The following is a 24,848-nucleotide window of genomic DNA, read 5'->3' as shown; positions in this document are numbered from 1 at the left end:
AGAAAACATACAAATGGCCAACAGTTTAGTGGTTATCGAGGGTGGGGAGAGGTAGATAAGGGTAAAGGATGTCAAATGTATGGTGATGAAAAGAAATTTAACTTTGAGTGGTAAACACAGAATGCTATATACAGATGATGTATTATAGAATTGTACACTCAAAACCTGTGTAATTTTATTAACCAATGTCACCCCATAAATTTGATTTAAAAAAAGATATGAGGCTAGGGGAAGAAAACCTTTCTAGAAGAGCATTATCACCACTCTCAAATTTGCGAGTATTTTTTCTAGGTCGATGCCAGAAACTGGACTCCCTGAGTTGGAGGTTATGAATCAATTAACAATTTTAATGTATACTCACAAAATAGCCCCAGGAGAGACTAAAACAATTTACATTTTCACCAAAGAATGTAAGAGAAATTTATTTCAAAACATTATATTACCAATCTTTTAAATTTCTACAAATCTCTTAAACAGTGAGATCTCATCGTACCTTCCCCCGAATGTTAATGAGATTGAACCTTGCTTCATTGATTGTTGACCATTTGTGTTACTTCTGAGATTTCCTAATTCTGCCCTTGCCTATTTTTCTAACTTTTAAAAATCTTTCTTGAACTGACTTATAGAGCCTATATGTTTTTTCAAGTGAAAGGCTGTAATTAATTCAAGATGTGGAAAGGTACATTTGAATAATAAATGCTTTATAAAGCAAGTAGTCGGAAGGAGAAGAATAAAGAAAAGAATGTCAGTGGCTGTACCTTCGAGGTAGTTGAATCTTAAGATGTATACATTTTTTTTAAAGTTTTTTTGATGGATATATTTTAACCTCAGGATTCAATGGGGAAAATACTATAAAAGCTTAAAACTATTGTAAACAATGTTGTGATGATTATCTTCTACATGCACCTCTGCATACTTGCTTTGATTTTTCGCATCAGCAGGACGAACACTGGTTCTTCAATTGTGCCTCTGAGAATAATGCTAAAAAGAAAAAGCTTTTATTATTTTCCATGTTTGCAACTGTATTACCAATTTCTGTGTGTGTGTATGTGTGTGTGAGAGAGAGAGAGGGAGGGAGGAGAGGACGAGGGGGAGGGAAGGACAGGGGCCAATACCAATAGCAATAAAGCATAGTTACTTTACCTATAGTTTTGGTGATGGTAGGTAATAGTATTTTTGAAAACCAAATGAAAATATACAGTCTTTCAATCTTCTTACAACTGTGAATTCTTTCACAGCATTCTAGAATGCCTAGAACATCTAGCTGCCCTAGCCACTCTATGTTAGTGTCAGACTATCTGTAATGATTACAAAAGTATCATCTTAGGTGGATCTTGCTTGGTCCGATTGTCCAACCTAGTGAATTAAAAGAGTGCAAGACCAGATATCAGGTGATGTGGTACCAAGTCTGCCAGTAACTAACTATATGACTTGCTTAAGTCACTTCACTTCTGCAGGTCACATTGGGAAAATCAAAAAGAGGAACCAGGGCTACATCAGGCATTTGGAGTCTGTCACTTATAATGGAACAGTAGTTCTACCTCATACTAACTGTAAGGTCTTGGATTTATTACTTAACCTCTATAAACCTTATTTACACTTTCAATTTGTAAATGAGGATAACAGCACTTAAAGCCTACGTGAACTTTAGCTTTAACATATTTAAAGTATCTATCATGTTGAAAGTATTTAATAAATGATTGCTATCATTCCTATTAGTAATCTGTAAAATTCCTTTGAGGATTGACATCCTGTTATTTTTTATTTGTGAGAAAATAAGGAAGAATGATAGCCAGGAGAAATAAAAATGAAAAACATAATCTTGTGCATGATCCTACAATTCTGATCTATTTGCAAGACTGTGTTGATCCATTTATTTGTTTTTTCACTGCTTCCTTGACCTGAAGAAAATTCTTTAGTAGATATTATTACTAGTATTTAGTGAGAGATAAGTTAAAATGAAGAAATTGAAATCATTAAGAATATTATTTAAATAGTTCTCTTGGGGGCGGGATGTGGGTATTAAGTGCTAGTTACTGGTACAGGAGTCCTTGGACTGATCTCAGAGCAACATCCTGGTAGACATTTAAGACAAGATTCAACATGAGCCATTTGTTATGTGAGATGCTATCCATTTATTGGCACCTGGAAATTCCTCAGTTTATTCCCAATTAAAATTCATAAACCCTGATTTAATTCAGAAAGGGCCTTAAAATGAATTTAGCATTTGGATGTAACTTGAGGCAGCTATTGGATGGGGTATAATTAATGATTGTATTTTAAGAATATTATGGGTGCTAAGAATCATCCCTTATCATTTTTAAAATAACATATGTTTTTATTGGGATTTTATAATTCAGAATTGCCACCTGTCAGAAAAATGTATAATAATTTTAGATCTGGGAGGGACATCAGTGAGATACTGTCTTCAACAGTATCATTGTTTTGATGAAGAAACTGAGGCACAGATTAAGTTGAGTAACTTCCTGGAAATCTCCAGTCATGTAGGCATGGCAACAGAAATGAATCTGTTACCTGCCAGGTGTCCTTACCATTGTAAGAGGTGCCAGAGGGGTAATGAAACTGCTTAATCACTCCCTCTTTGAAAAATGACATATTTTACATTCCTAAAACTTCTACTTTGAGTCCCACAATATCAGTTTTTTAAAAATCATTACTTTCACACTATATAAAAACAACTCTTTAAATCAAGATTCATCCTCTTGCTGCAATTAAGGTCCAGCAAAGCCTTACCATCTCAAGGAAACAAACCCAATATGTCTATCTATGTGCAAGAAATAGTTTGGCTATTGAAAAAGTGTTGGTCTCTTCTAAGCCTTTCCTCAGGATTCACACATCACTCATATTTCTTCTCCAAAGAGCACGCCATGGCTGTTGTATTTCTTCTACTTTTGATGCTGTTTCCTTATCTTTCAGCTTTCCCTTATTTCAAGGTGGTGAAAGCAGGCCTAAGAAGAAAAGTATTTTTTTAAATGTAGATTTCAGAAATCAGGATTCAGTAGAGCAAGGCCAATCATTAGTAGATTTATTTTTGTCTTCTGGGGAAAAGGAAGCATATGAGAACAACAAAAACTCTTTTACCCCCTTTGTTGAATTAATTTTCCTTTAGGTGATATTTTTCTTAGTCAGTTTATTTTTCAAGATATAGAAATGTTCAAGATTTTTTCAGACTATTTTATTTTGCCAGGTGTAGTTCCTGCCTCATAAATTTTAATACACAGGAAACCATTGCTTAAATAGCCTGCATTCCTAGCATCTATATTATATATCACTATTGACTTTGTTTAATAAGAAAATCATGTTTCTTTATGAATGAATTCTTGGATAAAAATTGCGACTCTTAGAGAATAAAATAAGAAATATGTGGAGAGTGATTCAGGGGAGAATTAGTGTAGCATTTAGCATGCTAAATTTTGTATCTGTGAAGATAACATAATTCCCTTTTACTACCACCATCATACCTAATTACCAGTAGACTGCAGGTTATTAACATTAGAACCTGGCATGTATATGGCACATATATATGTATTTAGGTAGATGTGTATACACACACACACACACACACACACACACACACATATGTGTGTGTATATATATTTACTTGTAGATGTTCACTGTGGTTAAACAAGATACAACTTACCAAATTTTAGAATCACATATGTTAGACTAGAAGAAAGTCTGAGTATACAGAAAGAATTTTAATGTCTATTTACTTTTATGTCCTTTTAGTTTTGGCACGAGAACAGACCCGACTATGTCAACATCCAGCTGTACCTCAGTCAGACAGATGGGATACAGGTATGTGGCTGGATGTTATTGTAAATTAAATGACCTCTTAATAATAGAAGGTTTACTGTAGGGGCTGTGCGGGAAGAAAATTTCTGCAGGTGATTTGAAGAGAAGTTTCTCCGAGGAAGTCTTCTTGGAATGTATCCAGATAGCTCCTGGCTTGTCCTTGACATCGGGCGTATTATGCTTTTCATTTGTCTTCTTCACAGGTAGCTGGAGCAAGTCTTTTGAGTTTCTCTCTCCTCTTCACTGTCATCTTGAGTTCTATACCTTTAGAAATCTGACCATAAATGAACCGTCTTGTGACTGTGTTCATTGAGGGGAGATTTTATGTGAAGAGAGACAATAAGGTCATACACGATTAAGCTTATTTTCCTTCGAGGGAGACTAAAAAAAAAAAAAATAGTAATAGCCATCGTATGTCATTTACTTTCTGTGCTAGACACTGTGCTGTAAGCAATCATATACATTATCTCATGTGATTCCAACAGATTCAAGAGGTAGATGATATTGGTATCCCCATATTATAGATGAAGAAACATGTTTACAGACAACATTGAAGAGCTGCATAGGTGTATAAACCTGGGCATGAATGCTTGCACGTTTTTAGTATTTTCTAGCATACATTTTCTATAATACTTTGCATACAAAATATGAATGCTTGTCAGTTATATCAAAACTAATCTAACCCTATTTTTTCTAGTTAGAGTTCTACCCTACTTGATACGTAAAAAATATTTTATTTTACTACTCTCATGAAGCAAGTCAGTATCATTATTCCTCATGGTATTGCTGTAATTAAGGTACAGAGCATAAACTATACTTGGTTCTCAGTTTGTCTGGGACTCAGACGCTTTCTCCTCCCTTCTCACTTCACTCTTACTTTTCACCACTGATTTAGATCTCATATTCTATTAATTGCAAACGCCAGTTCATTGGAAGTTATTTGTTGATAGGTAACAAGATTTGGAACTCTTCTGTCTTAGGCTGTCTTGTCTAAGATCACTTCCCTAAATTTATAATGACAACTTGTAGTATTTTACACACGTAATGTGCCAAATATGACAACTGTGTTTGTAGCGTAAAAACACTTCAAGAAAGTTTATATGCTTTGGCCTCTTTTTGAGAGTAGGCAATTAGACTGCATTTTAAAACATTGCAGTTGTTTAAAAATGAATCAACCAACTAAAATCTAGGAAAATCGGCTGTTTATAATAACGAGATTCAAAAACATAATGGATTTTAAAGGAAAAAAGGAAGGAAATTATATTCTAAATGACTGTACTTAGATTGACATTTGATATTTATACTTTATATCACAGCAATTTGGTAGGAAGCCACACCACCAGCAGAAATTATGTTAGACAAGTGGGCTATTTGCCAACTCTGTGTCATATAAAATGTAGTGCTTTCTTTTTTTGCAGAATATAATTGGAGAAAAATATCAAGCACTGAATTCAAGACTTTTCATTGGACGTCCTCGGTGGAAACTTCTGTTTGATGAAATAGCAAAATGTAACAGAGGGTATGTACTATTCCTCAGAAAATTTGACATGTGGCCAATGATCAAATTAAAATATTCCCAAGTCATTACATGAAGTTTTAAAGGTGAATTAGTAATGGGTTTATAAATTACAAGGTCACTTAAATACTCAATTATCACTATCAAAGAAGAAACCAGTCAGAGACCACCTTGTGTATCTGTAATGCCAAATAATTAAAATTTGGCCTAGAAATAGTATGTAAGTTATTTATGAACTAAACTGTCCTCCCTACTTTTAAATTTGCATAGACCCCAAGATAATCATGCTAAGAGAAATAAGCCAGACTGAAAAAGTTGAAAATCACATGATATCACTTATATGTGAGATATAAACATAAAAGCAACAAATGAACAGGACAAACAGAGACTCAGGGACATGGACAATGGACTAGTGGTTACCAGAGGGTAGGGGATGGGGGTGGAAGGAAGAAGTAGACAGGATAAAGAGGGTCAAATTTAGGGAGATTGGGACAGAGTGAAGCGGGTAAAGGGGATCAAATATATGGTAGCTGAAGGAAACTGGACTCTGGGTGGTAATCATACAATACCATATATAGATGTCAAATTATAATGTACACCTGAAAATTATATAATTATATTAACAAATGTTACCCCAATAAACTTAATTAAAAAATTTGCCTAGATCCATATTAGAATGGGTATTCATTCCCACAGCATGCAGGAGATGATCATGTTGGCAAACAAGGGAGCTCTACAAACAGTTCTAACAACATATGCACTTAGAAATCTGATTTCGTACCTTTTTACCAGAAGTTGGCATCGAAATAATTTCATCATAAGGTTAATAGTTGCAAAGGCTGTAAGTTATAATATATTGCAGAGATGACATTTTAAAATTAATGTCATTTTAAACATATCTACCAGAATCTAAATATCATAGTTTTTTGATACCATGCTCATGTATTATAAATACACAAATGAGCTTTAGTTAGCCTTTGGGAAATTATACATATATTTTTTTCTACTTGAACTTGTATTTTTATTCTGATTAACCTGCAAAATTTTATTTTTATAGTTGAATTAATAATGTTTTCATTGCTAGACTAAACATATTTCTAAGCAGTAAAAATGTATATAAATTAAAAATTTAATTTTAAAAATTTCCTGTGACCCTAAGGTTCCAGTATTATTTTTTCTTCTGGGTTGAATTATTATTACAATTTTTAGTATGTAGTTGACTAATTCATAATTTAAAAAATATATTTTGATAAATATGGAAAGCATATTTGATTGTAAATGAATGAGGCAGCTTATTAGATGGAGAGTTTTTTTAAAAGCCCCTATTAATGAATTCATGGATGAATATGATATATTGAAAGAATCCCTGATTCATCATGGCCCATGGTTGCATCTTCAGAAATTTCGTTTTAGGAATTATGGTGTGGAGTCCCATAATCAAATTTTGAAGGGAAAGTAGCTACTCATGTAATTCATATTACTGCCATGTTTGAAACCACTTCTCTATTTCCTTTTTCTTGAAAAAGTAGTTTTGTGTTAAAGAGGGAAGCATTATTTAGAAAGCGGAGGTCCTTTGTAATATTCAGGGCTCTAGTTAAAGGTGAACTGTAGAATTAAAAAATGTCAGCCCAGATTTGATTGTATTCCTTTCCCATCTTTCTTCAATATCATCCCCCTTTGATGTGATAATCTTGTCATACTCACCTGGGTCTTGCTATGCACCACAGGCTCAGTCCTCTTTAATTACATTTAACTGACCTCTGACAAGCATCCTTTTATTAGTTTTCATAGAATAGTGCTGAAAACTGATAGTTTTTGTTTTTGTTTTTGTTTTTTTTTTGCTCCATTCTGGAACCAAACCCCGAAACAGTAGAGGCTCTTTTACAGGAAATTAAACTGGGATTATTGGTTTCTTTGGTTATTTCTTAAGAATTTTCATTTGTTATATTGTTCATGATTTAGAGAGATTTTAGATGTTCAGTTTCTTTAAATAGCAAGGCTGATTTAAGACGAGCAGATGTGCACCACCTATTGTTGACATTTTGTACAGCACTTTTCGCTTTGTGTATTTGCTCTGGGCAGGCACCTAAAATGCATTATTTTTTTAAAGAAGTTTTATGTTATCTTATTGGGAAAAGAATGAAGCAACACCTTAAAGTTCATTAACTGTAAAAAAGGCACTATTTAAATAGAAGACTTCATTTTAGATGTAAAATTTTGGTTAACCTCATGTACATAAATTATATAAAGGCTAGAGATTAAAAGAAAGATTAAAGGCATTTAAATTATTTTTAATCTATGTTGGGCTATAATTTAATTTCAGAAAGGGATTTTTATTAAACCATTAGGTATTAGTTTAATAAATATATAGAATACAAATTTAAATTGGATTAAGCACTCTGGCATACATATACATACATGTATAAACATATATATACATATATAAATACATATTTAAGTACATATACATTTATATAAGTACATAAGTATATGTACACATAAATGTATCAGTATATATTTAAACTACATATATTGAAAATAAAGAACTTAATTTTTTAACAAAAATTGAGTGAGTCTTTAATGTATAATTCTTCAATTTAATCTTTTCAGATACATTATATACTGTTCATGAGTAATTTCCATGTGATTCTTCCTCAGCAGTATTCTAGAATATGAATAACGTGACCATTACTACCCTGCTTGTGGATATTTAGGTTGTCTTCAGTCCTTTAAAGTTATAAACAGTGCTATAGTATTTATCTTTGCACAGACCTTCTCATGCCCTCATAAGAGTATTGCAGTAGGTTAGGATCCTTGAATGGAATTGCTGGATCAAAGAGTATGCACATTTACTTTCCTACCAAAACCGAAAGACTGAATCAATTTATATTCAATTTACTTTGCACTTGCGTAGGAGAGTGGTTTCTTTCTTGCGTGGCTTTTAAAATTCGGAATGTGAATTATATGAAGGTATTAATGATTTAAGAAAGTGAAAGAGCTTTTGAAGTCACCCCGCTTTCATCATCATTTTGCAAATAAAGAAGCTAGGACCCCAAAAGATAATGATTTGTTTAAAGCTATGGTTAATGAGTCAGAATTCAGACATGAACCTGAATCATCTAACTGTCAAGTGTAATGTGCTTTACAGCAGAGCATTGTCCCAAATAGAAAAATTGAGAATCTTATTTTACCATGTCCCTCTCGGAGACAGTGAGATGTTGTTAGAATCCATCATATTCACTATGCACGTTGTAGCATACTAAAGTAATATACTAAAAGTGTCAACAACTAATTTTTCAAAAACATAAAAAGATATTCTACATATTACTTTATAAGCCATTTAGTATTTGACAATCTGTCAGAAAATTGTTACACCTAACCAGAATTCAGTTTTCTATTATTTATAATAAAAATGTATATCATATCATCAGTTAGTTGAATTTATGCATTATGCAAAGGGAGAAATAAAGGGTTAACTTTATGTGTATTTTGGAGCAGAGAATTACTACTCTGGGATTGGGTGAAATGTCTGAGACCATATCTATATTATGCTGCCTCATGGTGTTTTATAAACAATACAGATTAGGAATACTTAGGTTTGGTCTCTCACATTTTCTCCAGTGTCTGTGGTTCATCATTCAAACCTTCTGGGTCTATAATACAAGGAGTGAATAATCTCTAAGGAGTGAATAAACTCTCAGTATATGAGATCCCACACTTATAAATCTGCATGGAAAAACTAGTATTGGTATAATAGTAAAATATGCACAAACATATCAAACATTTAATGGAACTAGTTCCATCTGCCCCCAACAATGTTCTCTGCTTAGCATCTAAGTCTTAGCATCTTAGCATCTATCCATCTCGACAAAATTTTTTGTAGATAAATTTCCAGATAATTGTTGGTTTACAGCACACTAATTTGAATTTAGTGCAAATGATTGCAAAGATTAATTGTATATCTTTAAAAAATTGAAAGACTTCATTTAGTTAGTGAAAGTGATATTGGGGAACTCCTCAAACTACAGATTTCCTAGCATTAAACTAGTTAACAGTTATTTTATCAAAAGACAAAATGTTTTAAAAAAGGATGATATATGGATGCTTTAAAAATAATGATTTTATTCTAAGTTATTTAAGAGAAGAGTTTAGAAAATCTGAAAAATTAGAAAACTAACTCTATAATTGTCCTATGAAAGATAGAAAATAATGATATTTAGTCATAATGCAGTGTTGACAGCGAATGTAAACGGACAAAAATCACTCATTTTCCTTTTTATTTCATTGGAAACCACACTGTGGGTATTTATGTGTATATGTATATATTTATTTATGTGGTATAAATAATTCAGTAGTTCAATTTTATTCATTTAAGTAATCCATTGTATATAGCTCTGGTTTTAATAGTAATCTAAATTTTATTAAGTATAAGAATTTGGTTTTGTAATTTTAAAAATTATTTTATTCTCACTTTGAGTTTAATTAACTCTTGTTTTACTGATTTCTTAAGGTGGAATCTTACGTCATTGATTTCAAACCTTTGCTCTTTTCTAATAAAAGTGTTTAATACTATAAATTTTCCTTTAAACACCACTTTAGATACCTCCCACATATTTTGATGTGTTTTGTTTTCATTTTTTATGCAGTTCAAAATATATTTTAACTTTCCAAGTGATTCCTTCTTTGACCCATTGGTTATTTAGAAGTATGTTGCTTAATTTCCAAATATCAGGATTTAACAGATAACTTTTTGTTCTTTATATCTACTTAAATTGGGTTTGTTAAGAAAACATACTCCTTTTGATTTCAATTCTTTAAAATTTATTGAGACCTGTTTTATTGCCAAGAATATGATCTGTCTTGACGACTGATCCATGTACCCTCACACTAATTTGTTTCTATCGTTTTGGGCTAAAGCACTCCACAAATATCAATTATTCCAATTGCTTGATGGAGATATTCAAGTTTCAATATGCTTAACTGATTTTCTACTTGTTCTATCAATTACTGAGAGAAGGGTGTTGAAATCATCAACTGTAGATCTAGATTTATCTGTCTTTACAGTTCAATCAATTTTTGTTGCACGAATATTGGAGTTTAGTTGTAGGGTTTAGTTATAGTGTTTATTTAAATTATATTTTTATTATTATATATTATTATATTTTATTAATTACAAACTATATTGCATTTTATTATTACATGGACTAAAAAATATTTTCCCAGCTTTATTTCGATATAATTGACATATGATATTGTGTAAGTTTAATGTATACAATGCAATAATTTAATATATGTATATATTGTAAAATGACCACCACAATAAGATTAGTTAATACTACTTTCACCTCACTTAATTACAATATTTTTTGTGTATATGGTGAGAACTTTTAAGATCTAATCTGTTAAAAAAACAAATTCAACTGAGTAAATGTAAATGAGGACCCAATTGGCTTTATTCAATGATTAATGGATTGGGAAGCATCCCATCTAGTAATAGAAAGGCTTTTATAGGCAGAAGAGGCAGTAAAAAGGAAATTTCTAGCAAAGAGTGGATTATTTCAGGCTAGGTCACTTTTCTTTGGGGAAAGGTAGCCTGGGAGAGGCTGAAACTACAATTAAGTCTTGGTTTACTGAGGTGGGGCTTAGCACAAGTAACTCCTTTTCGGGCCTGTTTCTTTTTTAACAATTCTTTTAGCAACTTTCAAATGCACAGTTGAGTATTGTTAACTATAGTCACCATACTGAACATTATATCTCCAGAATTCATTTCTTGTATGACTCAAAGTTTATAACTCTTTGTCAACCTTCACCCATTTCCTACCTCCCCAACCTGCTCCTGGCAACCACTATTCTGCACTCTGTTTCTATGAGTTTTTTCTTTTTTTACATTCTACATTTAAATGAGATCATACAGTATTTGTCTTTCTTTGTCTGATATATTTCACTTAGCATAATGCCCTCAAGGTTCACCCATGTTTGCAAAGGAAGGATTTCCTTCATTTTTTATGGCTGAATAATATTCCATTTTGTGTGTATTTTATATATCCATATGTTATATATATATGTGTGTGTGTGTGTACATATACACACACACGCACACACACACACACACACACACACGTTACATCACATCTCATCTTTTTTATCCATTCATTCATTAATGGACACTGAGGTTGTTTCCATATCTTAGTTATTGTAAATAATACTACAGTGAATATAGGGGTTGCAGATATTTCTTCAAGATAGTGATTTCATTTCCTTTAGGTATATACCCAGAAAGGGGATTGCTGGATCATATTGGTAGTTTTATTTTTAATTGTTTGAGAAACATCCATACTTTTTTCTATAGAGGCTGTACCAATTTACATTTCCACCAATAGCATACTAGGGTTCCCGTCTTTCCACATCCTTCACAACATTTTTCTCTTTTTTTTTTGTTTGTTTTTGTTCTTGCAAATTCCCTTTTGTTCTTTTTTTAAAAACTTTTTCCCAGTTTTATAGAAATAGATTATAGAAATAATTGGCATACATTGCTGTATAGGTTTAAAGTGTACAGCATGATGGTTTTATTTACATATATTGTAAAATAATTACCAAAAAAGATTTAGTTAACATTCGTTATCTCATGTAGATACAACACAAAGAAAAGAAAAATAAATTTCTTCTTGTGATGAGAACTCTTAGGGTCGACTCTCTTAACAGTTTTCTTCTGTATAATACAGCGAGCAGTGTAAACTACAGTCACCATGTTGTGCATTACATCCCTACACTTATTTATCTCACGACTGGAAGTTTGTACCTTTTAACAACCTTCCTCCAGTTCCCTTCCTCCATCCACCCCACTTCTGATAACCACAAATCTGATCTCTTTCAATGAGTTCAGTGGGATTTTGTTTTTTGTTTTTTGTTTTTGATTCCACATATAAGTGAGATCATATGGTATTTGTCTTTGTCTGACTCATTTTACTTAGCATAATACCCTCAAGGTTCACTGTGTTGTTCAAATAATAGGATTTCCTGATTTTTGGCTGAGTAATACTTCAGAGTGTATGTATGTGTCTGTGTCTGTATGTGTGTGTGTGTGTGGTATATATAATATACCACAATTTTGTTATCCATTCGTACATCAGTGGACACAGGCATTTTCCAAGTCTTGGCTATTATGAACTTGGGGGTACAGATACCTTTTCAAGTTAATGTTTTCACTTCTTTGGATATATTCTCAAGTGGAATTGCTGTATCATACGGTAGTTCTATTTTTATTTTTTTGAGTAACCTCCATACTATTTTCCATAGTGGCTGCGCCAGTTTACATTCCCACCAATGGTGTGTGTTTCCTTTTCTTCAAATCCTCACCAAGGCTTATCTCTTGTTTTTTTAATGATAGCCATTCTAACAAGTGTGATGTGACATTTCATTGTGGTTTTGATTGCATTTCCCTGATAATTCGTGATGTCGAACACCTTTTCATGTACCTGTTGTCTATTTGAATATCTTTTTTGGAAAAATGTCTGTTCAGGTCCTTTGTCTATTTTTTAATTGAATTTTTTCCTATTTAGTTGTATAAATTCTTTATTTGGGGTATTAACCCCTTATCAGATATGTAGTTTGCAAATATTGTCTTCCATTTTGTAGACTGCCTTTTCATTATGTTGATTTCTTTCGTTGTGCAATAGCTTTCTTCTAGGAGTTTGATACTTTCAGGTCTTACATTTAAGTCTTAAATATTTTCTGAACAAATTTAGAGAATTGCATAAGGGTCCGGTTTTATTCTATTGCATGTAAATATCTAGTTTCCCAACACCATTTATTGAAGAGACCTGTTAAGTGTATAAACTCCTTCTCATTGACTATTCTTGACTCTTTTTGGTTAGATTTAAATCTAGCAGTTTACTATTGCTTTCTGTTTATTTAATTTGTTCTTTCTTTGGACTATATTTTATGATTCCATTTTTTTCTCCTATTTGGTATGTTAACCATACCTTCCTGTTTGTCTGTTTCTAGTGATTTCTTTAAGGTATTATTTCCCAAACTGCATTTCTTGTACCAGCATCCCCCTGGGAATTGTGAGAAAAGCAAATTCTTGAGCCTTATCTAAGATTTGCTCAATCAAAAGCTCTAGAAATGGGGCTCAGCTGTCTATAGTCTTGAAGTCCGTCAGGTGATTCTGGTGAAACTGAAATCAGAGAAATATGGTTCTAGGTTTACAGTGTACATTATTAGCTCTTCAGTATATTTTAGATAATGTTATACCACTTCATGTACTTCCATTCCCCCTGCATCTTTTTGGCTGTTGTTCTTAATCATCTTCCAAATATGCTATAAACTCTATATTGTATTGTTATTGCTCTTATTTTAAACATTATACTTTATAGGGGTTAAAATTTAGACAAAATATACATTATATTTACTCACAGATTCATCATTTTGGTGCTCTTCATTTCCTTTGAGTAGATATAAATTTCCCTCTAATTTCATTTTCCTTCCTTTAATATACTTTGTAGTGCTGGTTTGTTGGCAGTGAATTCATCTTTTGTTTGAAATTTTAAATTCCAACTTCATTTTTGAAAGTTATTTTTGTTTGATATAGAATTTACTTGATATAGAATATTTGACATTTTCTTTTGTCTTTCAGCACTTTAAAGATATCACTTCATTGCCTTCTTATTTGCATAAATTTGCGACAAGAAGTCCATTTTTCATCTTCTGCTTATTATTTGTAATATGTCTTCCCCACTCCTACTTCCCCCAGCTGCTTTTATGTTTTTCTCTTTGTTACTGGCTTTCAGAGTTTTACTTTAAGTTGCCTTATATGGTTTTGTGTGTATTCTCTTTGGGGTTCATTAGATTCTTGAATCTATGTGTTTTTATCAAATTTGGAAAAAAATGGCAATTATTTCTTGATTTTCCTCTTTCCCTCTGTCTTCTCTCATGTGGGACTGCAGTTACATATATGTTAGACTAGTTAATATTGTTCAATAAGTCATTGAAGCTCTTTTTTTTTTTTCAGTTTTTTTGCTTTAGTGCTTTCATCTTGATAGATTCCAAGTGCTGTGTCTTTAAGTTTCGTTATCTTTTCTTCTGTAGTGTCTATTCTTCTGTTAAATCATAATATATTTATCATTTTAAATATTGCATTTAATCACTAGAATTTCCATTTAGGACTTTAAAAAAATTCTATTTATCTTCTATTTTTTTTCTTATCATCTTTATGCTTATTTTTGAACATATTTATGTTTATATGTTTATATTTATGTTTATGTTTATATTTCTCATCACTGTTTCAATGACAACGTCTGATAATTTCATCATTTCTGTCATTCTGGGCCTCTTTCTATTGATTGGATCTTTCTCCTTATATTACTTTGCTAGGGCTTCCTTAACAATATCTCACAGACTGAGTGAATTAAACAATAGAAATTTATTTCCTCAAAGCTTTGGAGGCTAGAAGTCTAAGATGAAGATGCCAGCAGGGTTGATTTTCTCTGAGACCCCCCTCCTTGTCCTACAGATGATCACTCTTTTATTGCCTCTTCACATGTCTTTTTTCTGTATCTGTGCATTTCTCATGTCTCTGTATATCCATATTTCCTCTTCTTATAAAGACACTAGTCAGAATGGAATAGGGTCCACCCTAATAGCCTTATTTTAATTTAGTCAAATCTATAAAGATCCTATCTCCAAATACAGCTACATTCTGTTTGAAAGTGGTTGATAGGTGTCTACAAAACAAAATTACTAAACTATAAAAAAATGCCTTAATTCTTAGGGTAGTAAAGTGGATTTTTTCTGGAGCCAACAACATAATTTCTAGGGAACATGAACAGATAGGTTCACATTGAGTAATCCCAACAGTGACCTGAAACTCAGTAATTCCCTATTGAGACCCAGAATACCAGATAGTACAACAACAAGATTCTTAATTCTGAACTTAAATTTGAATAACGTATAAATTTGGGGGTGAGGGGGGAATACAGTGTAGCACATAACACTCCTAGTTATAATTTATAGTTCATAACTTCTTGCTCTATACATTCCTCATAATTTTTGATTCAATGTTGTGCATTTTGAAATTTAGATGTTAAATGCAAATTTTTGATTTATTCTTTTTAATAGTGTTAGATTTGTTTCTGGCCTGAAATTTTGCTACTTGGGTTTAGTTTGATCTTTTCAAGGCTTACTTGTAAGCTTTGTTAGTATAGGTCTAGAGCAGTCTTCAATCTAAGGTTGATTTTACCAAATAAGGTGATACCTTTGCAAATAAGGTGATACCTTTCTAGAACACTACCCATTCTCCCCCTTATTATATATAGCTCTTACCATTCTGGCTTGTAGGGGTATGAAGTATGCGCAATCTTGTGTAATCTCTGGATTTTGTTCAACCTACTACTTCCTGGTAGTTTTTTACGGACACTCATGTGGTTTTTTTTCTCTCACTCATGAGCCAATCAGTAAAAGACTTAAGGATTCCCTCCTATAGATCTCCAGAGCTTTTTTCTGTGGATCTCTCTTCCTTTCCATATTCTCCTTCACAAATTCTAGCATGAGTTTCCTCCCTTCTGTTCTCCACCCTGTAGCTTGCTTCTAGGTAATAAGCAGAGACAGTCGCTGGACTTACCTTGTTTTTTTTTTTTTATCTTTCTCAGGGATCACTGTCTTGTTCTGCCTGTTGTCCAGTATCTGTAAATACTCATTTCATATATCATGTTTTTCTAGTTTTTTTAATGCAAGGGGATAAATCTAGTCCCTATTACTCCATCAGGACTGCAAGTAAAAGTTTTATTTTCATAGTTCTTTGATTTATTTTTCAAGGTGACAGGTTTTAATATCATCATTTTTTAGTATTTGTTATAAATTTTTGGTACCATTTAAATGGATTCACTGTCTTTTTTTCAGCACAAATTATTCGCAGACAATATATTACTGTATTTGTGTAAGATATATGAATTGTTAATCATTTTGATATCCTAGGAATAATTCAAGCAAATTAACAAACTTTGGAGGAAGATCAATGTGAAATATTAGTCATTTCCTGGGATTTACTTAATTTGTTAGGTATATGTATAATTTATTGACTAAAATTTTATGTTAGCAAGTAATAAAACCTACATGGCATTTGTTACAATTATTGCAGTGCATAAAGAAAAAGGAAAATTCATCCAGATAAATATGCTTTTTATTTCAATGTGGATATAGATTAGTCACTTAAAATTATCCTTTAAAATTAGTAATAGCTTTTCTTTTCTCTTATTCATCATTGCCCATGCAAATCCGTGGTATCCTTTAGGAAAAAAAAATGTATGTACAACATCTGTAAGAGAAGATTGACATGAGCTAGTGTGGCTGAACATCTATCAACTGCTGCTTTTGATTTAGTTTCTGTCCTCATCGGTGGCACATAATGAAAAGGCCAAGGGAGACTGCTCACTCTGTCTGATAATTAGCAAATATGTGCTCATAGTTACATTCTTTGAAGTATCCTGAATTCTAATATGACAGCATGAGGTAAATAAAATGTCTTTCAGGTGATCATTTACATTTGGAAATAATTAGAAAATTATTTTTAATATGCAAAGCAGCAAAAAATTAATTTTGTGTAATACCTTAAACATGCTCATAAAGCATATTTCCTGTCACGCTATGCCAAATTTTCCACCTAATTTTCTGTTTCTTTCCTCTCTCTTCTTAGGAAAACAGTTGGTGTTTTTTGCTGTGGACCCAGTTCAATTTCTAAGATTCTTCATAAATTAAGTAACCGAAACAACTCATATGGGACAAGATTTGAATACAATAAAGAATCTTTCAGCTGAAAACCTTTGAGATGAACCAGGACTCTAAAGAAGGAATGAGTGCAATTTCTAAGACTTTGAAATTCAGCTGAATCAAACAGCTGTGTCACACCAAAGGGTAGCAAGGTATTCTTATTTATGATTATTTAAAATGGAAATGCAGAGAATGTGGCAAGATGACAGGTCACATTACACGTTTAATCTGGAAACCAAAGAGGCCCTGAAGAATATTCGATGTGATGATTCACTTTTCAATGCTAGAATTAAAAGAAAACTATTAGGTGCACACTGTTGATTTTTATGGCTGATTCGAGAACTCCCTAGTGAGGAGCCGCACTTGCAAACTGTGAGGCTGATAGTGTTGGTCCTCTTTAAATTGTTTTTGGTTGAACAAATGCAAGATTGAAAAAATTAAAAATTCATTGAAACTCAGATTACATTTTCTACATGAGTATAAACAGAGTAGCTTCGATTTAGAAAAGCTCCAGGCAAATATATTAGATGTTTGAAGATACAGCACAGGACTCTATATTGATACGGGTGTCAATGTCTGATCTTCCTCACTACTGATGCTAATACCTCTATTTGATATCCGTAGACTTAGGTTAAATGAACTTTTTACAGATGTTGATATAGTATCTATTTTTATATATTTCTTTCTTTTATTTCCCTCTGTTTAGGGAAATCTTCCTTCCCTTGGCATGCATTAGGCACAATGATTTAATCAGTCACTTTCACTCTCTACTTATTTAATCTATTACTATTGCATAGTAATGAGGAAAATATCATTACAGTAACTTACAAAGGGATCTATAGACTAATAATTTTTTCGCTTTTCAACATTGTGATTTTTATTGTTATTTTTATTCACTTTTTCCCTAACATAGTTTGTCTTAGTTTTTAGCCTCGTAAGGTACTTCATTTAATTTGCACTTTGTAACCAAAAGGCATCGTGTCTGTCAGTGGTCACTGAGATACATAGATAGATCTCTCTTCTGTCACACATTGGTTTATGCTGGAAACATTGAAAGTGTAGTCACATTCCTAAACAGGAAACCTACATTTTACTTTCTACACAAAATGAGATACTTCATTAGTTATTCAAATTTAAGTTCAGAATTAAGAATCTTATTGTTGTACCATCTGGTATTCTGGGTCTCAATAGGGAATTATTGAGTTTCAGGTCACTGTTGGGATTACTCAGTGTGAACCTATCTGTTCATGCTCCCTAGAAATTATGTTGTTGGCTCCAGAAAAAATCCACTTTACTACCCTAAGAATTAAGGCATTTTTTATAGTTTAGTAATTTTGTTTTGTAGACACCTATCAACCACTTCCAAACATAGCACATTGCTGAAATCAGCAGTAAGACTTTGTTAAAATTTTTCATGATATAACTTGATAGATGGTACTGTCATTTTTTTTGTTCTAATTTGCCAATAGCAATCAAGCATGTTAAACCATCTAGTACTAAATGCCCATATATATTACTTACAGATATTTCTTTCTCTCCTTGGAATTCTTTCATCTCCCTTCTTTGGAAGGAAGGTGAGCCAGAAAAAGATATGGGAAATGTGCAATGTTCCTACAGCTTTATTTCTGAAGAAATATTTAATAACCAGTACACCTTGGCAGCACTTTCTGAATTAAAGAGAATTTTCACAAAACACATGACCGAAAGAACTAGTAAAAAGAAACAATTTAGTACACGTTTGATGTGCAATACTGACTTTTTACTGATTATAATAATACACCTAATTTCAGTAAGACAGGTGGACAATTTTTTAAAGGAAGAGTGATCTTTCCAAGTAAATAAGTCTGATATTCTAGATGAACTTCTTTGCGTATTTTAAATTTCAGATGATGTTTAAACGTTAAATGTTAGCATAGGTAATTTTTGCCTCTATAGTTGGGAATGCAGGGATAATAGAGCTTTGCATGGATAAGATGGCTTTGTTTTGTTTTGAGGGATTCTTTCTAGCTAATTGCTGCCACACAGGTCTTAAAACAGTAATTTTAGTGGCAATAAATGTTAAAATTGAAATGGTATTCTTGATTTTCTTGAAATCTCCATAAAGCAGAAAGAGTTTCTTCTCCAGAAGATACAAGTTTCAGAAACATCATTTATTTGAGAGCACTGTAGCTTAAGCCGCCTTAGGGATTTGCATTCTCGCACTATCAATGTCACTGGCTTAAGGCGTGACTATGGCATATTGCTCCTCACTCTGGGATTAAGATTTCTCATTTGGACTAAATCAGTAGTTAGTTAATCTTTTTAAAAGTAATGTATCTTTTTGAAGACCTGATTAAAAAGGAATATTATGACATATGTAGAAAATATTACAATCATAGACAATCTTGGGGGCCCACAAACAATCTCTCCAAAAGAAAAGACACCAATGTAAGAATCTCTGAACAAAATGATCATCATTATAGTTTTTTTATTCTATTTTTTCTTTAATTTTTTTTTGGAAGAAACTATCAATTTTTATAGGATTATACTGAAATTAACTCTGTGGACAAAGGAAAGGAAATTCTATTTGTATAACCCAAAGCAAAGAATCCAATGGACTCTTCTATTGGTTTTTAATCTTCTTGTGTATTCTGCTTTACACACAGTAAGACTATGATTTTATATATAAATAATAATTTTAAAAACATTCATTCACATACCACATAAATTTGGGGCTTCGTTTTTGTTTATTTGTTTTTAATTCAGGTTAAAAATGAAATCATTGATAGTGACGATACATGATTTTTTCATGTAGTGAGTTTAAATGGCAGTCAGGTGATTGTGATAGTATAGGCACTTAAAACAAATAAAAGAAGTGTAGCCAAAGTGTAAGCTGAACTGATTTAATCCACAAATCCATGTTATTTATAACCCCCCCAAATCAGAGTTTACTTGGAGCATTCACAGAAGGTAATAGATTTAAATTATAAGGCATTGTTAAAAAGGCTTGCTGGAGGCAAATCGGCTGGCCATTGTCATCAATAGGTAATGCTGATGCTGACTAATGTTCAGTTTACTAAAGAGAAAAAATTTTAGGTAAAAAAATTTTTTTTTCTTTAAGGATGGTTAACTCAGCTGGACAGTGATTGTTCTAAACAAACCGATGAGATTCATTTTTAATTGCTACTCATGATAAAGAGTTTCCCTTTCTTATGCTATCTAGGACACCTTCATATAATTATATTATAAAAACATAAAATACTGAAGTTAGGAGTACTGTTATTTTGCAGGTGAGGAAACTTAGGCCCAAAGGAAGATGGTGACTTGTTTCAGGTCATCCTCTGAGTTCGTTGCAGTTTCCCGATCTCTGCTGCTGAAAGGCTCTTTCTACTCCCCATAAAATATACAACTAATAAGACACATCCAGTACTGTTTGAATCTCCCTATAAACTCTAGCGCTAGGTGGAAAATAAGGTACTGAGTGTTAATTCCAGATTCAGGGCAGAAAATCACACTCTGCTTGTCCTGTATATCTTCTAATTCTAATTTTGTTAGTCTTATATATTTTGCCTATTTGAATCTGTTTTCAGATATCAGTTTTAAAATATGACAACTGTACTAAGGGGATTATGTTCTCCAGTACTCTATTGGAAATAAGTAATAGTGTAGCTTCCAGGAAATGCTACTATTATAATTTTAAATTTAGGTTCATAGACAAAAGTCATAACTTCACCAGCTTTCTAACCATTCAGGGGAATTTTGTTATTAAAACTAATGACTCTTGTTCTCTGCTCACATGACCATAACATGCTTCTTGATCAGGAGAAAAGAGTCACCATTTTGTAAACTAGTGAGACAGAAAATAAATGAAATCAAGCATAATGAGATCTGCATTTCTTTCAACCACAGCAATGAGAACTCACTGTTTCCTTCTGTCTAAATATCCCCTCCATTACCCCCAACTTCTTTGTTCCATTCTGTAGTATTCTCAAAGGACAGAGTTGCAAAAGCTAGCTAAATGAAGTTTTCCTAAGAAGCAGAAGACTTCTGATGCTTAGCAAAGAAGGGCTCGTTAAGAAAGAAGAGAAAAAAAAGGCCGTGTGAATCATTTAAAATTAGCAGAGGCAAGCAATGTTGCTTTAAAACAGAAACCAGTAATATTTTTAAAGTGAATATACAGAATTTTATGTTCCTTTATACATTTTTTTATATTCCTGTTTATAGAATCTAGAAATAAATTTCTTCTTTTATTTTACATTGTAGCAAAATCACCAACATTCTTAATGCAGAGTGTTAAGCTACAATTTAAGAATTAGTAAGGACAAAAAATACTTCATAGGAGAAAAACTAGGAGGAAAAAATAGGAGTCAAAGAAATAAAACTTATTTAACACATTAGGACATGATAATGCTTTTCTTTTTATAATTTCATACATGATCAAATGTGTGGCAAAACTATTACTCTTGTTTGGGGAAAATGTAAAACAATGTGGTATTTGGTTTTTTAGGGATCCTTTCGCATTTTCTTTGCCACTAGAATTATAGCAGAAGCTTTACCTTTAATCAGAACTATAATCTTTTTTAAGAATTAGAGCTTTGATGAGCTGCAGGTTGACCTAGAGACAACTCCGACCTTTAGATGAGAACCAGTATTACATAAATGCTTTAATATATGTAGCAATAAAGAAGGGGAGTCTGCCATGCGTTGACTCAGCTGCATATGCCACACATTAACATTCTTTCATTTTTAGGTCATATTTTTTCAGCTCTGATCTTTCTACCCAGAGAATGAAACCTTCTTAACAATGCAGACACTGAGAAACAGATATTTTCTCTGTTGCATAAGTGTGTCTGTTCACCTGTATCAGCACCTTTATTTGAGCCAAGTTATCAATTTAGGATGACTGTATATTTCATTTTAGTGGTGAGAAATCTCCTTAAAGCATCAAATTGGAGCCTTGCTTGCCTGCTAAAAAATATATGGCAGCCAATATACGACAAGCATTGACTAGGGAGAAAGCAGTTAAATCTTTTAGGTTTTCCTCTCCAGCTGAGCCTTAAAGGAATATAAAATACCTACTCCATGACCTGGGTTGTACTCCATGTCCTGTGCTTAGACGTGCTGCACAGTTTATTCTCCAGATTCCCAGGGACTCCCTGATTCAGGGGCTCTGGAAAATACTAGCTCCTGAGTCAGCTTGGCGTCTTTTTCCACATAACTGGGTGCCTACCAAGTCTAATTACATCCTTATTTAAAGGTGATGATTATCTGCTTACCAAATGGCCATCTCGAGAAACTATTTTCTTCTCTTTTTTTTTTCATAAAGTTCGATTAAAATTCAGAGTTCGAAAAAGTAGACATCACTTTAAAAAGTGGGAATAATGGTGGCAGTTCTGTCCTACTCTGAGTGTGTGCCAGTATCATCATTTTATCTAGCTATCCCCAGTATGTGGAGTGAACAGGATCCTGGGTTAGAAATAAAAATACGTGCAGCCTTTACACCTGGAAAATATTAAACTACGTACATAAAAATTAGAATGATGTCGACCTCTGCTTAACTTACATGGATGTAGTGAGGCGAGGATGTGGGGGAGAGGAGGAAAAGAGTGGTGGAGAAAGAAAAATTTCCTGAGCAAATCTTCTTTAGTAGGTTTTTGAAAATACAGTAAAAATAAAACAATTCTAAAAAAGTAAAAACATAGACCTTTATGAGTCACAGTCCATTGTAACTGAAAGAGTATTTAATTGTGTTTTCTGGACAAGTAGAGAAGTACCCACAAATTGGCACCAGTAATATGTTCTGAGATTCTGATAAAGTTGCCTGTTATGTCCAGTATATCTGCCTTCTGAATTCCTCAACTAATTTTGATCAGGCCCATTGTGGCTAGAAATAGCTGTATTGATCTATGACAATTGAGCTAGGAATTGGAGGGTGATGTAACTTATTCTGATTACTTAAGGTTTGATGGAGTAACAAACAGCTATTCATGAGACATCCTACTGAGTTAAAACCAAGGCCTGTATCTTAAAACTAGAAATAATTCTATAAAAGAAAAGAGCACTGCATTGTAGCTATTTTTTTTCTAGATGGAAAATAATAAATTTACCTTTTTCTTATTCTTGCCAAAGATACTTTACATTATGTATTTTCATTAAAGCTCACATTATTTCATTATTTTGTATATATTTATATTTAAATTATGTACATGTGTATATGAGAGAGAGTGCATATGTGAGAGAGAGAGAGAGAGAGAGAGAAGAGAGAGAGAGAGAGTGTGTGTGTGTGTGTGTGTGTGTGTGTGTGTGTGTATGGTGGATTGGAAGAAAAATTGAATAAAAAAGACATTCTGCAATAATGTGTAATGACACTTTCCAACTTTCATTATAAGCATTCGACAGTGACAGGTTTGAAAATGAAAGAAGTGTAGTCCTCCCATCAAAATGTGAGTTACTTAGAAATCCAGGTGTGGCATCTGATTCTTATCTGGCTAAATTTAAGTGTGAGTGTATACAGTGGTGGAGAGGGTGCACTAACTCAGATTCAATACTTGTAAAGAACTTGAAAAAATACATTTATTTCTACATGTAATTTTATGTTTTAAGTCATAGTATGTTTGTGGAAAACATTCATTGTTTTAGAACATGGCATAGTGTTTAAAAGCAAAACAAATAAAGATTGAACAAATATACTTAAAATTCCTTTAATTGTAAACTAATTGTGCATTGTTAACAGTAAAAATTAAGAATTTTCTTCACGACTTTGAGAATGGGCTATTTTTTGTTTTCATATTCATGAAAGACGATCACATTAGTCTTACTTATGAAGATATTAAATAAATAATATTTAAGAAATGTTCCTTTAAAAAACTTTGAAAGTGGTCTGATTCCAAGATCTCAACACTCTTATAACTTTCGTTTCAACAGGATTTATAATTCAGAATTATAGAATTCTAATTTCTAAATTAATATGCTGAGATTGGGATTTTGGTTTTATTTTTGTTTTTTTTTTATATTATTCTCAAATCTCATAACTGTCTATCAAAACATTGAATATTTATACAATTTTAAGATTTTAAATTATGCATATTTTTATCTGTTCAGAAAATAAAATGTAATATGTTCATTATAAAGTTTAAATGTTAAGTTTTTATACTGATCATTGAAGGTTTCAATTTTACCTAAACATTAAGTATACTGTAAACATTTACATTCATATAGTAAAACCTGCTTAAAGAATTTTATTTTTTCCAATATATCACCAACTCCTTTTTTTTAAATCTGTGAATTACACACACAAAAGAATAATTGTAGAGTAACTCACAGTTTTGTCTGACATTTACATAGGTGGAGTATGAACAGTTTGCCATCTGCTCCGTCTTAGAGACCTGGTTCCAGTACCACCTGAAAACTAGCTGTGTGATTCCCTATCAGAAAAATGCAGACCAGACTTTTCCCTAAGATTTATTTCATTTGTGTTACTGTGTTGGCTCTGAACCTATAATTGGATAGTGGACAGGATGAGTAAAAATGCTTCGGTATACATGATTGTGGTTGCTTTTAGGTCTGAGATATACCTAGTAAGGTATACAAAATTGGAAAGCCTTCTTGCATAAGCAGGATGAAAAGATAGTTGCTTCAGAGTAAAAAACATCATACTACTTATGTTTCTAAATCTTAAGTTCTTTATATTAAATTATTATTTATTATTTCCTCTAATCTAAAAGTCATTCATGGGTTAAATCAGATGCCACAGTGCTCTAATTTATAGAGCTTT

General features: G+C 32.4%; 1 protein-coding gene across 4 annotated transcripts in view; it reads left to right on the top strand.

Annotated features, from left to right (window-relative positions):
* The window catches only part of NOX4 (NADPH oxidase 4), a 135,586-nt gene extending 113,165 nt beyond the window's left edge, over nucleotides 1-22,421 (top strand). For all 4 annotated transcript variants that reach the window (XM_039848333.1, XM_039848331.1, XM_039848330.1 and 1 more), the window contains 3 exons: nucleotides 3,751-3,819; nucleotides 5,235-5,335; nucleotides 17,022-22,421. In XM_039848333.1, the coding sequence (XP_039704267.1) occupies nucleotides 3,751-3,819; nucleotides 5,235-5,335; nucleotides 17,022-17,142 (291 nt within the window). In that variant the 3' untranslated portion in view covers nucleotides 17,143-22,421. The remainder of the gene's footprint in view (nucleotides 1-3,750; nucleotides 3,820-5,234; nucleotides 5,336-17,021) is intronic.
* Nucleotides 22,422-24,848: the final 2,427 nt, after the last annotated feature.

The sequence above is a fragment of the Pteropus medius genome, unplaced genomic scaffold (assembly GCF_902729225.1).
Source record: "Pteropus medius unplaced genomic scaffold, Ma_sr-lr_union100, whole genome shotgun sequence".
NCBI lineage: Eukaryota > Metazoa > Chordata > Mammalia > Chiroptera > Pteropodidae > Pteropus > Pteropus medius.
This window is presented reverse-complemented; position numbering and strand designations above follow the sequence as displayed.